Source organism: Epargyreus clarus, unplaced genomic scaffold (assembly GCF_041222505.1).
Source record: "Epargyreus clarus isolate Ecla_fem2 unplaced genomic scaffold, WU_Ecla_fem_2.2 ptg000034l, whole genome shotgun sequence".
Lineage (NCBI taxonomy): Eukaryota > Metazoa > Arthropoda > Insecta > Lepidoptera > Hesperiidae > Epargyreus > Epargyreus clarus.
The window spans coordinates 13,122,661-13,138,103 of record NW_027332239.1 but is presented as its reverse complement, the minus strand read 5'-3'; the positions used below and the strand labels follow the sequence as shown (position 1 = coordinate 13,138,103).

Below are 15,443 nucleotides of genomic sequence, written 5' to 3'. Positions count from 1 at the left end.
TCGTCCAGTGGTTTGGGCTGTGCGTTGATAGATCACTATGTCAGTCAGTCACCTTTGAGTTATATATATTTAGATTAAAATTTCAATTAATTAATTGCTCATACTTTATTCCTTTCTTCGAATGGTACCTTTTTTTTGTTTACATGGGGGAAACTTTTAGAAGGTTCCAGACGACGTGGGAGCGACGCCAGGTTATGTGGGATTTTTACCGCACTAAAACCCTCCCGGTGGCCGTCCTCGCTTGTTGGAGAACTCCGGGATCTCCGACTGAATACAACCGGAGTTGCCGGGAGCACTTTTCACTCCTCCACCATCATATCATCTGGTCTTTATGACGGGATGCGACCACACATACCGCTGTCCTTCCCGGGGTTGCTTGCTGGATGGTTCGGGCTCCCACTCTTGCCGCCTGCAACCCCGGAAGCCCCTTTTTAGTCGCCTCTTACGACAGGCAGGAGATACCGTAGCCCTATTCTAGTCCCGGGACTTCAGGGGCCATCTTTGGGTCGTACCTATCGTATCCACTTTTTATTTACTTCGCAAGATTACTTATTTATTAATATATAGATAAAGATAGATAATATATAGATAGATTAGTAAAAAACTTGACAAATTTTCCTCGCGGCGTTAATTAGTGATGGGACTGATTTTTGAAGTTCGACTTCTTTTGAGTTTTAGCTTCCAACAGAAGTTGCGTAATGTTCAATCGCAACACTTAGCTTATTAAGCTTGTTAATTTTACTCTAAAATTAGTATTTACACTTAAGCTACGCTAAAATTAGTATTTATTAAATATTTAAAAGTAGTATTATTTTTACGAAAATTATTAAGCTTTATTTATAGTGTTAGTACACTAATCGTCAGTAGCTACCAAGCAAAAAGAAAATGGGTTGATTAAAAGAAATTATATTTATAATGTGAAACATTGTTCGACTCAGGCACCACCGTCACACCTATTACTGCCTACTAACAGTGTTCAGCGCTATTGTGTTCTGATTTGAAGAATATTGTAAGAGGGGTACATGAGGTGATCCAAGTCAGTCCTCAGAGGTAAAACACACCATCTAGTCCACTTACCATCAGATGAACAACATGTTCGGTTTCTACGTTTGTATTATAAAAAATATATCTCTATATAAGTCTGACTTTGAAGACTACGCTGGAATGCTTCTTGTAGGAATCCATCAAGGTATCAGGTTTGATTCCCGGAACGGAAACCTATTTCTATACTAATATTGTAAAGAGGAAAACTTTGTTTGTTTGTTTGATTGTTATGAATGGGCTCAATAACTACTGGACCGATTTTAAAAAATCTTTCACCATTCGAAAGCTACATTATCCACGAGTAGGCTCCATAGGCTATATTTTATATGAAATATATTTGATAAATAGATTTTGAGGCGGTACAAAGTTTGCCGGGTCAGCTAGTTTGTAATAAAGGGGTAAAACATATATTAACGTAGAACCATATTACGAGTAGGTACATGATATTCTAATTGTCTCTGATGAGTTTAAAAAACAAAATAAGATTCGTTTTCACTTGTAACAGCTAAAATTAAGCCTTATTTAACTTGTTACGCTCATTATTACATCCTACGAGCGTACAGTCCAGCGCTAAGTGGCGCAGGCTTATCTCCTAGAATACAAGTAACAACGTTATCAACTTTGTTGAACATTGTACAGAGAGTAACATAGTTGATATAGGGTTTTTTTTTCAGAAAAATAAAAGAAGAGGATGTATGTAGTCCCGATGGTAAGTGGATACGGCCGACCATGGACATCTGAAATAAATCCCATGTAAAATTAAAATTACAGTCCTCCCTGAGGTCGTCCACAGATGTATTGCAACCTTCGAGGACTAAATTAGAACGCCTTGGTTAAGTTAAGTATATCTTCCATACCAAACCTTTCGAACGAAAACACAGCAACAGTTAATACTATCATAATAAGGCAGAAATAGGTGTGGTCTGGCGATATTACTGGCAGGTTGTAAACAATATTCATATTAATTAATACTGCGCGCGTTGATGTCTTTTCATTAAAAATAGACAAGTCTAACACTCCCACATACATATCTATAAATTCAATAATACATCGCTAAAAAATGTATGCACAAATGCACATGCAAATCGCAAAATTCCATATTCAAAAAGAACAAGAGCGATCGACACGTAAAAAAATGTACTTGCACACTCCACATCAGATTTTCGAGGCAGCGTGTAGGAGTACCAATACCATTCGTATATATCATTCATTAGCACAGCTAGAATCCAATACGACATTTTTTACAATCCCCGGGCACAAAGAACGGGCGTCCTCCCCCACACAGGCAAATACGGCATACAAACAAAGCGCGCGTGTGTGGGTAGAGAAAAACTTGAAAAAAATCCGACTGACCTGCGCACACACGCGCGCGGCCGCGAAAAAAAATCACTGACACAAAGAAAGTCTACCGAAAACTTCAATACGAACTTTTGTGCGCACACCTACACAACCCACGCACACGTCAACGCGGCACAAGGAAGTCGGGCGCGTGTGAGTGAGTGCACCGCGTGGACACGAGGGCTAAACTTAGCGTGTGCGTGTGTGCGCGCTCACAGTTGCAAGAGTCCAAAACTTCAGCGGGACTCGACGTGCATATTTCTTCGCGAACCGAATTAAACTTTGTGCCTGCACGATAAAGTGCACGGAACACAAAACAGGGAAAGAGTTACGACGTTCCCGGCGTTCCGCGGGAGCTGCGCACCGCGGGTAGTTTTCGTATGAAAGTTAGTGGCGCGAGTTGCAGAGACGAGCGTGGGTATAGAGGTGTGTCTGTCCGTCCCGCTCGCACCACCCGCCGCCCGAGGCGGGGGCGAGGGGCGGGGGGTCGCGGGGGTGTCGTGTCGCGTTGATGAACATTTTTCTCATTTTTTTTCATTATTTTTACGCGAATCGTTTTTAAAGGGTTTCGTCATAATTGCGACGCCGTCCGATTATGTCCACGACCGATAAGCCCGGCTACTTAATCGTAAGGGCCTGTCCTTATAATTAGTCGATCTGTCAATGAGAGGCAGTAGCTGTTTTTTTTTTACAAGTCTCATTAAAATGCATGAGATAAGGCGAGTAACAGTTTCTTATTGATGTCTGATAATGGTATTACTTTTGAGAGTATTTACGAAATATAACAACAAACAGCTGAGCTTCAATCGAAGAAGTTGAAACGCAGTAGCTGCTTATGAAAACAAGCGTCGCGTACCGTACGCATGTCTCGAGTGGACCGCCTCGGCGGGAAACTTATTTTCCCGCGTTTTCTTCCCGCCCCCCGTTTTCCGCGACATACTTTATCTTATAAGAAATTGCGAAAATTTATTAACAACTGTTATCACTTCAATTGAGTCTAGTAGAACTGTATTTATTATCTAATTACTTTTACAAAATAATATTATATTTCACGTAAAAAGCTAAAAGCTCAGACACGACCGTTAGAAATTACATCAAATTCCGCGCCGAGCGTCAAAAAAGCGTTCCAGGTGTTTTTGCGCTGAATAGAAATGGCGAATGAAAAGCGCTAAAGTTTTTCTCAATTCCATAATAATCGAAACGATCGGTTCATAATAATCAAAACGAGTGTTTCAGAGCATCCTCCCGCAAGGGGAGAAAAAAAACTCAGGCGGACTCCAGTCTCGCTGTAGCCGCGGCGCGCGCCGCACGCACTCAACGTTCCTTTATTTTATATTACGTGTTTCATTTCGCGTAGACTTTTGGACGGCGTAGTTTTGCGACGCGACATTACTATGTGCAAATTGTGACTTTGGACTCTAAAACAAAATGGAACACCGTGAAATCATTTCGTCAAACAAAAACAATAATTCCCGGCAGAATTTTTAAAACCGCAACCAAACGCAGTTCAAACTAGATTATTTTCTTTTTGTTTTTACTTTTCGTAACAATCACAAACGAATGCAGTCAACTAAGTTTCCGTTGTCGTATGTTCAGTTATTTTTGTTTTCGAAACTGTAACAAACTTTGGAGAAACTGTACCGACAGACCGATAGAAGTCGATAGAAGTTCGGAGGAGAGAAAAGAAGATGGCGCTTGCTTCTTCTGTGAGCCTGTACTACTCGATCGTGCAGCGCGCTGCTCGCCACTACCTCGAAGACTATTGCCATACAGGTATGTTCCAATAAGAAAATACCAATTAGAATTATATATGTCATTATTTTTATTTATATTCTTATCTTCATTTAATTATTATTCTTTTACTTTCTTTAATCATTAAGTCGGCTTTCATTTTAATTTAGGCATTAAATTTATTATTATTATAATAGCAAGAAGAATGAACACAAATATTATTTTCACACGTTTAAAACAAATCAATATAAAATATAATACATAATAATTATTTCCAAAAATTAAAAAGTACTTAATTTACTTCATAACAGGTATTTAACAAAATGGTAGAGACGAACTTTGCGCATACTTACGTGTTAATCAGAAATAATGTAGAGCTTATCTCTACAATCTATGACTTGCTCGAACCGAGCAGGCATAACATTTAGTACATTACTGAACTTGATCTATAATAATAAAATGTAAATCTGTGATCTGTATGTTTGTAAAAATATGTGTGAGCTTTTTCAAAGACTTTTTGAAACTTTGTAAACTTAAAATCATTCAAATAAGAATTAGATACGTTTTCTACAATTGTTCAAAGCTTTCAAGCAGTTTCCTAAATATGTGTTGTTTATTTTGTAGTAGTGTACATATAATTGTTTATTTTGTAGTTAAATTAATTATTTCCTAATTTAAATGTCAAATGAATAATAATAATTATAGGTATAGCAAGGAAATATAATTACTTATTATAATTACTAAGAATTATAAGTCTCGTGAACGTAGATGGAGACGCGGGAAAAACTAGCTTATATAGGCCTTGATCTTTATGTAAGTACTTTGTAAAATAATTAAAAGATTCAATTTAACAGCCAGAATTTACAAAGAACAATAAAATTGTATTTTTAATTATTTTCTTAAGTATGTAAACATTTGAAAGAATACAATAACTATTTCATGTAAAACGGTAATTATTTTAAACTATTTACAGTTAAACCTAATAGAAGTTTCATTTAAGTGGCATACATTATGTTTTTAATTGACTTTTACATTTAGCTTAGTGCATCTTGCATAACAATTCAAGAAATCCTATTATTTTATAAAACTAAGAGTCCTTTATGTAAGTTTGATTTGATTTTCAGTCTTTTGTCTCTTTGAAAGACTTCCGTTTTAGTTCTTAGTATTTCCTAGTTAATATTAGACCCTTTGTCACTCACAAAGTACCTACTAGGTCTTAAATAGCATCGGAGTTAGATGAAAGTCACACGGATTTATGATCACATCAGCTTTTTTCATTCATTGGCTAGTTATAGGCCTCCTTCAAAGGTATCATAACTGTCACAGCTTTTGAAACTCATGTGGTACTCACATTCTTACTACATGTACCTCCGTGATCTCCAATTGTTCGCGCGCTTAAACAAACGAGCATGTAGTTAACTGATGGTAAAATCTCACTCCCGTTGATAAACTTCTGTAATCAACTTTATATAGTTGATGGGATTGTATCTGAATTAAATGGTTGCCTATATATAAGTCAGCCGGCATCCACACATGAAGTGTGCAACCGAAAAGCAAGAAATGCTTCATGATAGGATTCTATAGGTGTGACGGTGACAAATTCCTGCTTGTTCTATTCCGGTTCATCAATGTATTTCTGCCCGTCTGTAGATGCAGATTTTCTACCAAATTGAGAATGGTTTAGACAAAAGTCCCCCGTGCTGACCAAGTGTGAGTTGATAGAGTCACCCACCTTAAAGAATGTTGGTTTACAAAACTGTTTACAGCAGCTTTCCTGAAGATGTTTTCCCTCGGCTTTAAATTAAGTGACATTAATTTCTCATACGCATAAAACAACAAAAAATCATACCCGCCTGTATTCGCACCCTGGACCACCTGCAAAAAGCCGATTTTTAAACCACTACACTATCACTTATTTACACGCGTACAAACAAAAACAAAAACTGTATTATAGACACTTTTCCGTAGCGTCGCGACGCACGACGTCGGCTGAAATAACTATCGTTCTTAGCTTGACATTTCCATGTGACAATGACAAGACATGACATGACAAATACTTATTGCCAATTGGAAGGATCTCTTGGCGGGTATTTGAAAAATTTTTATTCGTTTCTTTAATAAATAAGTTTGAGATTGTCATGTTACATATTATGTTACTTGTTAATGTAATTTAAGCTGGTATTTTATTTTCAATTAGACTTCGTTTTAACTTGGTACCTACTATAATAATTATCATTACTATGATTTCGAAATGTTATTGTAAACAAGTTAATTATTAAACTATAAAACAACGAAAACTATAGTAAAATTAAAATACCTACTTATACACTTTATAATAAATTCACATAATATTTGAGTAAATACGCAATCAAAAACACAATTTTACAGTAAAACATAATTAAATAAACAATTTATTATTTGTTATTATTTCAACGGTTTAATTAAAAAATATTTATTACACGTATTTTTACATTCATTTTACTTTCTTGAATGCCAATTATAAGTCATTTTTTACAAATCTTAATTATGAGTCACTATTATAAGTCATTTTTTACAAAACTTAATTATGAGTGTCCTTAAATTAGTCTTTATTAATATCTAACACACATAATAACATAAAGTTGATTTAATAGTATTTGTAATGAGAATAAAATAGCAGAGTAATTTATAATTATAAATATAATATCGTCTGACATAAATTAGAATGATATAAATCGATTCTGACATTAGACGCGGAGAAAGTCTATATTTCCGATAAGGATAATCTGAGAAACTAGATCTTTTTGAATGAGACTTTAGCGTAATTTCCAGTAATTAGTGCATACCTGGAGGTGAGAACTTAAGGTTAAGGAACCCATAAGATAATATAAATTGTTATTTAATGCAAACATTTTTATAGGCACATAATTGGAAGATTTTATACTTTGTCAGTAAGGACTTAAATACTATCTAGATCTACCGAATGATTAAACATTATTTATTTAAACATTAAATAGAATCAATATAAATTAAGGACAACAATGCTTTGTATTAAGGACCCATAGATATTCAGGATAATAAGAAGGAAAGTTATGAGGGAAGAGATGAACCTATATAACGACATACCCACATATTATATAATATATATATTCCAGTCCAAATAATAACTCTCCTTGCTTTGCCATTATCGGGTAAAAAATAATCGTTATAAAGCTACCTTAGCGTATAAATAATATCAAAATTAGTACAGCAGTTTTCAAGATTGGTCCATCGACATAGACCATCACTTTTATCTCTCTCGATAGAGAAAAATAATCGATAACTGGATTTCTGAAAAATGGTGGCTACTGTATATCAACTTAAAAAATATTTACTCAACTGTAGACAAAGTTTACTTAACTTATTGTGGAGATACACAGTATTTTTTGCGTTCACCATAGAGACAGCTAAAGGATATAAGCGTAAGAAATCAATAAGCAAGACATTTTGCTAATAAGACTACCTGGGCTTATTCATATTCGACCATTGGACGCCCTTCAAATGTGGATAGACATGTACTGTCGCGCAGAAAAATAAATGTTGCTCTTATCTTAATTATAGCTATTACAATAAATATCACTTTTAAAACATTTGAATTTTTAAAGGGGGAACCAGTATCGTTAGACTGAGGAAGTACCACCGCCACACCTATTTTTTTATAATATAGAAGTAGAAGACGAGCATGCAGTCCATCTGATCGTAGGCTACCACCGTTTATGGACATCTATAATCGACTCCAGATAGGATTAGACTCTTACCTGAGATCGACCACAGATGCGCCGCTACTCCTGAGGATTAAGCTGGAATACCTCAGAAAAGTATGTCTCCCTTGCTACACTCTTCAAACCAGAATACAGCAACGCTTAACACTGCTGTTGTTAGGCAGAAATATGTGTGGCGGTGATGCCGCCGGAGTTAAACCACAAAGGGTTCTATCACCTTGTTATACCTATTTGTAACGTGGAGTAACTTGTGCTTCGGTGGAAGGGTGTGAATGATGGCTGACTTACATGAGGCGACCCTCTTAGACCCCAATAGTAATATCGGCTTCAGTTATGCTATAGAGTGTTGGTTACAAATGTCTGTTGGCGGCAGCGGCTACTTACCGTCAGGTGGACTGCACTTGTTTGCAACTTTCATATTTTAAGAGCTATATGGTATTTGCTAATATTTTAAAAGTCAATTTGCGTTTAAAATTGAAAATATATACTTTGACATAGGTTAAAAGGTGGTAATACTAGTATGATTCAACCGAAGAGGTATCACCGTCACACCTATATCTAGCGTGAAGTAGTTTTTACGTTGTATTAATAAAATAATTATATACTACATAAACTTCCAGCCGTCTATCCGTCTCACACAGGGCTCTATCTCTTAAAACTAAAAAAAATTAATACTAAAAATTAAAAAAATATATAGCGCGGTGCTTCTTTTCGCTTCTTACCTATGAGCTAGTATAATATAAAAAGTATATAAAAATGTCAATGTGCAAATTCCATATAATGACTTTTTTCAATTTTCATAGTGATTATAGTCGAATTTTTACCACATTTCTATTTCTCGGATCTTAAAAATACAGATACACTATTTAATTCTATGAATCTGTATAAATAGAAGTAGAAGCCGCGAAAACTTGAAACTAATCACATATTTTACAGTTTATTATATTATAAAAATCAAATAAAATGGTTTTATTACGAATAATTAATTTGTTGCTCGATCAAGATAACAGTTGTTAGTAAAAAACATAATTACATGCAACCTGATAGTGCACACACGAAAACGGCAAAGAAACTTGATATTTAAACGTAGAATATTAAAAAACATAGAATCCTTATCATATTATTTCGATATTTTAGGATGCCGTTTCACCGTATAAATTATAAGAGACTAGCTGACCCGGCAAATTTGTACCACCTCAAAATCTATTTATCAAATATATTTCATATAAAATATAGCCTATGTTACTCGTGGATAATGTAGGTTTCGAATGGTGAAAGAATTTTTAAAATCGGACCAGTAGTTTTTGAGCCTATTCATTACAATCAAACAAACAAAGTTTTCCTCTTTATAATATTAGTATAGATAAGAGACAATTGTATGTTGATTGAATAATAGTAAATTAAATGACTACGTAATTTAATGTGTGTAATACTCGTATTAGTATTTTTTTTGTTCACACTTTTAGATATTTTATCTACATATCTGTATATTATGATGTCGTTTTTTGTTATTCGTCGATAGAGGAAAAACCTTCATGCCTTTTTAATTTTTAATAATCAATCTATCCAATATTTCGCCCGCTAAAGATCGCAATTTGACAATTAGTGCCTACTAATTCATTAAAATGTAAAACAATATTTTGTTTTTATATGGAAACACAATTTAAAACCCGTCATGAATTTGACGGCAAATAAGCGCCATCTATTTTTTCCAATATTCTATGTTCGCTATAAACATTAATGCAGCTTTATTAGTTTCACAAATAATAAATCTATGTAACACAATATAATATTTGAGCGTCAAGTTATTATGAATATTTTACACACACACACACACACATACACATAGACACACACATATTTTAGAAGGTTCATAAGTTTTTCTATAAATGTTAATGCAGTTATGTATGAACTAATGTTTAACACAAACACATTTGATTTAACTAATAAGTAGGTATCAGAAAGTGGATCACACCTACACAAAAATCTAGACTTAGATCGTAGTCTGCATTTAATTATAATTCTATTTATTTAAAGTTTATTTTATTTTCTTTTGTATAATAATGAGATTTTTACTTATCTCCTCTCCTTAATTCAAGTTCTTCTTGATGAATTGGAATTCTCTTAACACCAGATGTTAAAATTTAGACATTTTAATGTGAAGGTAGTAGAACTATTTCTAGTTCAACTACAACGACATGTCACAACTTTACCGCCTTTTAACAATGGTGTCCTGATTGATAAGAAATATCTGGAATTTGTACCCTGGACCCTTGTTAGAAGTTGAAATATACACCACTAGGGTTTTACCACGTTTTTAATATAATAAAATTAATAAAGTAATCTTTTAATTACGTTCACTATTCTTTAAATGAATACGGTTCATGAGGTAGAGTCCTGTGACAAACGGACAGACAGCGGAGTCTTAGTAATAGGGTTCCGATTTTACCTTTTGGGTACGGAACCCTAAAAACCACTGTAAGAAAGCCACTGTACACTATTTCATTCGTAAACATATCAGAGAAGCAATACAAAAAATATATTATCCCATTAATATGATTAAAAGTGGCTGGATGCATGTTTCTTTGCTACATTACTGAGGAAAGTCGTAATAACTTCACTTTCCTACAACAGCATTGCAATTACAATTTCTTATCATAACGTAGACAATGTAATAAAAACAGTATGGCGAATGTTCGTTGTGGACACGACTAAATAAATTATTTACTTAGTAATAATATTATTCTTCACATTAACTTCTAAATATGGGAAGAAAAATTGTAGAATTGCTCAGCTCATGGTTTGAATACCAAAGCATGTGAGACTAATTGTTATGAAACAGTTTAACAAAACATGCAGTCTCTAAGAATTGACTGAGATTTTATGATGATATGTGTCCCATGAGTCGTTGAGTTTGCTGAGCTGCAACACAACTCTCGTTCAGTAGCGATCTCACATACGAATACCAAAGTAGTCGTAAATCAGAGTCGCCTGAAACATAGTCGGTCGCATAGGATGGTCTTAGCAAATACATCTATTCAGAACACAGCAGCGCTTGACACCAATGTTAATAGAAATAGGTGTAGCGGTGGTGCCGCCGGTGTTGAAACACAAAGGGTTCTACCACCTTTATACACGTCTACCATAACATAAGCAGCAAAAGACAATAAATACATCCCAGTCGCCTAAGCTCTCGGTCGCGTAGCTCAACACTTCACTAGTCATGTCCCACGTCGCGACCCGAAAAACCTTTGTTAGGTTTGTTACTTATCATCATTGTTTGAATTTCTGGTAACCCTTAAAGTCACCGCCGCCTAAAGTATCATCGATCGCATAGGATTGTCCGTAAACCGCCTCATCTACAGCCCATTACTGTCCCACAGCTGGGCACGGGTCTCCTCTCAAAACGAGAAGGATTAGGCCATAGTCCACCGCGCTGGCCAAGTGCGTATTGGTAGACTTCACATACCTTCCGTCGCCTACCGCAATATTACTTGCAAAAGACAATAAATACATCCCAGCGCCTAAGCTCCCGGTCGCGTAATTCAACACATCACTAGTTACGTCCCCATGGTGCGTCCAAGTGCGAATTGGTTGACTTCACGTACCTTCCGTCGCGTACCGCAATATTACTCGCAAGAGACAATAAATACATGCCAGTCGCCTCAGCTCTCGGTCGCGTAGCTCAACACGACTTCACTAGTCACGTCCCCACGGTGCGGCCAAGTGCGAATTGGTGGACTTTACGTACCTTCCATCGCCTACCGCAATATTACTCGCAAGAGACAATAAATACGTCCCAGTCGCCTAAGCTCTCGGTCGCGTAGCTCAACACTTCACTAGTCACGTCCCACGTCGCTACACAAACCAGTTGTTGGTCGGAACCAGTTGCAGCTAATCGCAGTCGTCCGTTTATATGCAAATACGGTGCATCTCGGAAGGTCAAGGCCGCTAGATCGCGAACTTGTGTGCTCGCCGAGTTAATGGCCGGTAAGCTCATTGTGGGTAGGGCTGCCACATGTGTATTAAATAATAAATAAATAAAATAAAATTAATTCAAGAAATGCTCATAACTACATGTAACAAAACATGGTTAACATGTATTGTTTATGATTTTTGAAGTTATTTCCTTTACATTATTTGTGTACTAGTGGATGTGATCTAATATAAACCAAGCCCTTTTCAAGGGCTTCATGTGTCTTATCATTGACCCATTATTGCTCCACGATATTTTCTCAAAATCACGACAGTTTTGAACATATTTATGTACGCATAACTTTAAACACATTTCAAAAGTTTTTAAACATGTCTGTAAAATATTTTAAATTAAATTTTAATCAAGCAGAAATAATCCAATATTATATTATGTGACTTTATTTCCGCTTGTATAAAGACTTGTTCTCAAACTCAAACTCAAAATCGCCAAACTTACATAAATACTGAAAATCGACATAATTTTTTATATATACAAATTACATAGTAATAACTTATTGTTCCTTATTACATTAATAATTTATTGTCCGACTTATTGATTCCTTAAACAGAAATCTTAATTATCCTTATTGCTCAATTTTGGTAAACGACCTTCAGGTACTTCAGGTATTAACTTCCGTTACCAAGCAGCCAGCCCTACCGTGTGAGCTTTCACCGGCTTCCGGAGACGTAGTTCACGATTACGTCTGCGGGAACTTTGCATACAGCCTGTGTAATTTTAGGGTCACCGCACATTGTAACGACGACATCAACTTAAAGTTGCAGACTAAGAAATCAGAAGCGATTAACTTAACTTAAATTCTGAGAAGTTAACAGATTACATTCAAAGCACTGAACACAGGTGTATGAAGCCCGCTAAGTGTGGTAGAAATAAAAAGCTACAAAAGCTTTTTAACATAATTGAAGTAGCAAACTAGAATGCAGTCCACCTGATGGTAACGTCACTGCCGCCCTTGTAAACTTATAACAGTTGCGCATAGATATTCACAGCATTTTACGCTAGTCGGCATCCACACACTTCCATTAAATTCCAATAACTTCGCGCTAAAAAGAAAGGTAATGATGGTATAGTCCGTGTTAAACTGCTAGTCCTATCTGAAGTTGTTGCGAGCAAGTGTAGTCATACAATTTGCTATGGCGGCGCGATTCATTTCTATATTTAGAGCGGGCTAGCAGTTTTACGCGGACTATATTTATTCACGAGTTTTCAAATCAAATCATTTATTTGCAAGAACATAGTATTTTACAAGGATCTTAAATTTATAACAATTATCTTATGTTCTACCACATTGGGCGTGCAAAATTTATGTATTTATTTATTTTATTCATTTATTTATTTTTGTACACCTTAAACTAAGGGTTACAAAGGGTAAACTTAATGCCTAATGGCATTCTCTGCCAGTCGACCCTGGGTGATGGCGATAGCATGTGGTAGGCATAAACATAAGCAGTAATGATAAAATATCAAGAAAGTTGTAACTGTGGGGAGAAAAAAAAATACAATATCTACATATAATAATTATAAATAAATATAAATAATATATAAATATATAATAAAAATATAATATATACAAATAAATATATACAACACAGTGAATTAAAGAAAGTTGAAAGACTCAAGTATTGGAGGACATGCGTAAGTAATGCTCCCGAACCAATCTCTTGAAGGTGTTCCTACAAGTGGCTTTCCTAATGTTTTCGGGCAGGGTGTTCCAAAGTAGTATCGCCTGTACTGTGAAGGAATACTGGAAAAAACCACTATTATGCGGTGGAATATTGACTTTAAGGATTCTGGACGAACGTAGTCCACTGCCGTGAAACGAACAGTGAAACTGAAAATTTTCCTTTAGATACGGAGGAGAAGCTGGATCATGTAAAATAGAATACATCTAAATATATATAGAATGTATCTTGTTCATTATTACATGGAGAGTCAAATATATGTCATACAGGAATCGTCAAAATTAAAATTACATAATTAAAGAGATGTCATCAAATTAAACATTATTAATAATTCTAATTCTATATAGTTTACTTATGAAATCTCACAGAAATCTACATAATTTTCCTAAAAGCGTATAAATTCTTACTGTATGTACTACAGCTCTAGTGATGCCCACCAGTGAAATAGCAGTTAATGACGACTCCGAACACAAAAACTAATCTCAACGAAAAAATAATCTGTAATAAAACGATTCGGCCAGCTTTTATCTCGAAAATCCAATTCAAAACGCTTCTTTTTCTTAATAAAAGAACCTAATCTAGATCGGAGTACAAATTGTAGGCGTGTGGCTCGTTCCGCTTCACGGTGTGCCCGTAATCAGGTGCTAATATCTCGGTACCCCAGAAGATTAGTCAATTATGCCCAGTGCCCACGGCACCGGAATAGTGCGTTTCGATTGCTAACCAAAGTTAAGTGGGTTATGTCAAACTTAAATGTAACAGGCTGCGTTGTAAACTTTTGTGTGGCTATTTTTTGACTGTTTGAATTGTCTAAGAGGCTACTACCACCAATGGAGATCTATAATCAAACCTAGATATAACTAGAAGCCTACCTCAGATCGAACAGAAGCGTCGCTGCCCCTGACTAAGCTGGAATGTCTCGAAAAATTATGTCTTACTTACCTTCAAATTGGAACAAACAGCAGCCTCATAATAGCAGTGCTTAAAAACGCTGTTTTGAGGCAGAAACAGTTATTTGAGTTTAAAATTATGTTTCTTGTTGATTGGTCAATACTGTCGAATGGTCCAATGATATGTTCTATTTAAAGGTAGTAAGTATAAAAAGAGCCCAGCATAACTATAAATCGAATTTCTAACATTAACTAAAACAATTACTGGATTAAGTGAATAATAATTTTTCAAACCAAAACATTATCTTGGTTTCAAAAATTATTGTATTCAAAAAAATATTTGATAGTTTTGGAAAAAACATTTATATCAAACAGATAGTAACAAGCTTATTATAGTTATTTATATTCATATTAGATAATATGTGATTTATTTCTATTTACTTAAAGAATTAATAAGAGTATTATGTTACATTATATCGATTATAATGTATAAAATATTCTAATTATTAATTCACATCTATATCTTAGTCATTTGCAACATTAACAAATCACTTTTATAATGGCACCTGACATATAAATGTGAATGATTCAAATTAATGCAAAATATTGCACATTTATTTCAAATGTGAAATCATTTGCATCGATATGCAATTCATTGCTGTTAAAATATTGTCAAAATGAATATTTTATTCGGCTAGTCAGAATAAAATTGCATATAGCAATAAATTTGAGATACCTGCAATAGAATTGAAGAATATTAAGGTGGTAGAACTTTTTGTGGTTCGACTCCGGCGGCACCACCGCCACACCTATTTCTACCAAATAACAGCAGTGTTAGGCGCTGCTGTGTTCCGGTTTGAAGGGTGTGGTAAGGGAGACAGACTTTTCCGAGGCGTTCCAGCTTAGTCCTCAGGGGTAGCGGCGCATCTGTGGCCGACCTCAGGTAGGAATATCTAATCCTATCTGGGGTTTATTACAGATGTCCATGGGCGGCAGTAGCCACTTACCATCAGGTGGACTGCAT

The 15,443-nt window shown here is 35.3% G+C and overlaps 1 protein-coding gene across 2 annotated transcripts in view; it reads left to right on the top strand.

Moving 5' to 3' along the window:
• Positions 1–3,678: 3,678 nt before the first annotated feature.
• The window catches only part of jim (zinc finger protein jim), an 88,027-nt gene continuing 76,262 nt past the window's right edge, over positions 3,679–15,443 (top strand). For both annotated transcript variants that reach the window (XM_073091667.1, XM_073091666.1), the window contains exon 1: positions 3,679–4,155. In XM_073091667.1, coding sequence (XP_072947768.1) covers positions 4,071–4,155 — 85 coding nt within the window. In that variant the 5' untranslated portion in view covers positions 3,679–4,070. The remainder of the gene's footprint in view (positions 4,156–15,443) is intronic.